This window comes from Vigna umbellata, chromosome 1, assembly GCF_029865625.1.
Source record: "Vigna umbellata cultivar VRB3 chromosome 1, Vumbellata_1.0, whole genome shotgun sequence".
Lineage (NCBI taxonomy): Eukaryota > Viridiplantae > Streptophyta > Magnoliopsida > Fabales > Fabaceae > Vigna > Vigna umbellata.
In genome coordinates this window covers 81,398,369-81,400,890 of record NC_142165.1, presented here as the reverse complement: position 1 = coordinate 81,400,890, position 2,522 = coordinate 81,398,369, and the positions used below count along the sequence as shown (strand labels likewise).

At 31.7% G+C, this 2,522-nt stretch overlaps 1 protein-coding gene across 1 annotated transcript; it reads right to left on the bottom strand.

Annotated features, from left to right (window-relative positions):
• Positions 1-189: 189 nt before the first annotated feature.
• On the bottom strand, positions 190-2,284 carry LOC148206581 (uncharacterized). The gene is made up of 3 exons (XM_088116451.1): positions 2,275-2,284; positions 332-1,113; positions 190-224 (listed from the first exon to the last, which is right to left on the bottom strand). The coding sequence occupies exons 2-3, from the start codon at positions 921-923 to the stop codon at positions 190-192; spliced, it is 627 nt and encodes a 208-aa protein (XP_087972577.1). The 5' UTR covers positions 924-1,113; positions 2,275-2,284.
• Positions 2,285-2,522: the final 238 nt, after the last annotated feature.

Sequence of the window (2,522 nt, the reverse complement as noted above, 5' to 3'; positions counted from 1 at the left end):
CCAGAATCCATAAAATTAAAGGAAAAACCCAAAGGTGCAAGTTGTGAAATAAAAATCAAGTTCTTGCTAAAACTAGGAACATAAAAGGTCTTTTCTAAACATAAAACAAAACCACTGCTTAAAACTAAATTGCACGTCCCAATGGCTTCAACATGTGAACTCATCTTGCTTCCTAAATAGATGTGTTGCTCACTTCCTATCGGTTTCCTTAGGTTTTCCATACCCTGCAAGGTATTAGAAACATGAATTGTAGAACCAGAATCAATCCACCATGTGTTATGATTAAAACTAGTCAAATTAGATTCATAACAGACAAAAGCAAATAAATTACCTTTCTTTTCAAGCCAATCCTTAAACTTTTGACATTCCTTCTTCATGTGTCCCTTCTTTTTACAAAAGAAACATCTGGACTCCTTCTTAATAACTGACTGAGCAGGAATCTTTCCCTTCTTATTAACTTGGTTCTTCTTATTCTTAATTGAAGTGGTCAAGTTCACCTTCTCCCCTTCTTCAATCAATAGCCTTTCTTCTTCTTGAACGCACATGGTCAATAATTCATTAATCGACCACTTGTCCTTATGTGTGTTGTAAGAGATTTTAAAGGGAGCATAATGGTGAGGCAAAGTGCACAAAATATAGTGCACTAGGAAAGAATCAGACATGGTAACTTCCAAAGCTTTTAGTTGAGCCACAATGTCCCTTATGCGCATGATATGATCACGCACTCCCTTAATTTCAGTGAGCTTTAAGGATGAAAACTGCATTATAAGAGTGCTGGCAAGAGATTTATCAGATGTCGTAAACTGCTCATCAATAGCCCTCAGTAAATCCTTGACATTCTCATACTGATCAACCGAACCCGGATTCCAGCGGAAATATTGGTTTTTATGAACGTTATGGAGAGACGATTTGACCTCTCCCATTTTTCATAAAGTTCAATGGCATCTGAAGTGCTAGTCTCAGTAATACCCGGTGGTTCAGGTTTTCTAATAGCATAGTCTATGTCCATCCAGCCTAAATGAAGAAGAACTCTTTGCTTCCAAATCTTATAATTATCTCCTTTCAACTCGGGAATACCACACTTGATATCAGAAATATTCACAGATTGAGAAACTACAAATTCAAAATATTCATGTTCATTATCATAATTTGAGACTAAAATAAATGTCATGTTTTACCAATGCAAAACATGTCTTTACCAATAAGTCTATTAACATAAAACTTGCCTGTGGGCTAAAGTCTTACTCAATTAGACTCATTTAACCTTATGATAAAACTATTAAATTATATCACATTCCTAATTCCTGTGGGAAATTTAAGAATTATAATAAATATTTTATCCTAATTAATCATACAAATGTAAGGAAAATCCTGTGGGTATATTTCATCACATTATATATAATTAATTACAATTAATGTTTCAATAAAGTGATCTTTATAATATAATTTAATTAATTAAAGATGTTGTGGCTACTCTCTAATTATTAAAAAATTATATTTATCACTAAACATTAAATTCTCTCTTATATTTAATCTAAATAAAATCTAAGAGTCATATTATAAATATATAATATTAAAAAATTATTATACTAATATTTAATGTTAGTATAATATCCACGCATACCAGTGCCTGTATACCAGTGCTATATATATTATATATATATATATATATATTATACACATATAACAGCAATAAGAAAAAACATCCAATATAAAACGTAACCAAAAAATATTATATATTTATATATATGAAAAGCAATCTGTGTGTGCAGAATGAAAGGACAAGGCAGAGGAGATAAAACCAGAAGCGTACATTATTAATTAAAACCAGAAGCGTACATTATTAATTAAAACCAGAAGTAGTGTACCTAAATCTCCAGTGCGCGTACAGCAGATAAAGAAGAATTTTTTTTTTCTGAAAGATGCCCAAAATGAAACGCAAAAACAAATATCGTTTCAATCATCTTCAACCTCCAGCATGGTTCCAACAAGGCGTATTCAAACACGAACCCAATAATATGTGAGGGTTTTAGCACCAAAATTTCACAGAAAATTTCACAGAAAAACTTTCTTCTTTCGATTCAGTTTCAAAACAATTGATAAAACTAAAAACACAATACGCAGAGGAGTGAACCAGACAAGGCAGAGGATAAACAACTCTGATACCAAATGTAAAAATTCATACTAAAGATTCGATAAATCTAAATATCTCAAACAAGCACATTTAATCATATTCAGATTTATAAGAAAGAAAGCGGAAGCAGAAAGACCAACCTCCAGCCATTGTTATATGCTTGCTTAAATTCTGGTTTCTGAACCCTTGCTCTTAAAACACGATGGTGATGTATATGAAGTAAAGAGTAGGCTCAGTGGCCTGATATGAAATTTTTGTAGTGCTCCAAAAAACCATCATTTTCTATGTCAGTTATAGGTCGAATTGGTATAAAAAATGTTTATTTTATTTTCATTTTACCATTACGAAAACTTTCTATATCAGTTGGAGCTAGAACATGTATAAAAAA

Bases quoted from the DNA above. Each gene is read 5' to 3' on its own strand.
- LOC148206581 (XM_088116451.1), bottom strand. From the start codon at position 923: ATGGGAGAGGTCAAATCGTCTCTCCATAACGTTCATAAAAACCAATAT. The intron at 225-331 runs GTAATTTATTTG...AATACCTTGCAG, and splicing joins GGATTGGCTTGAAAAGAAAG to GGTATGGAAAACCTAAGGAA.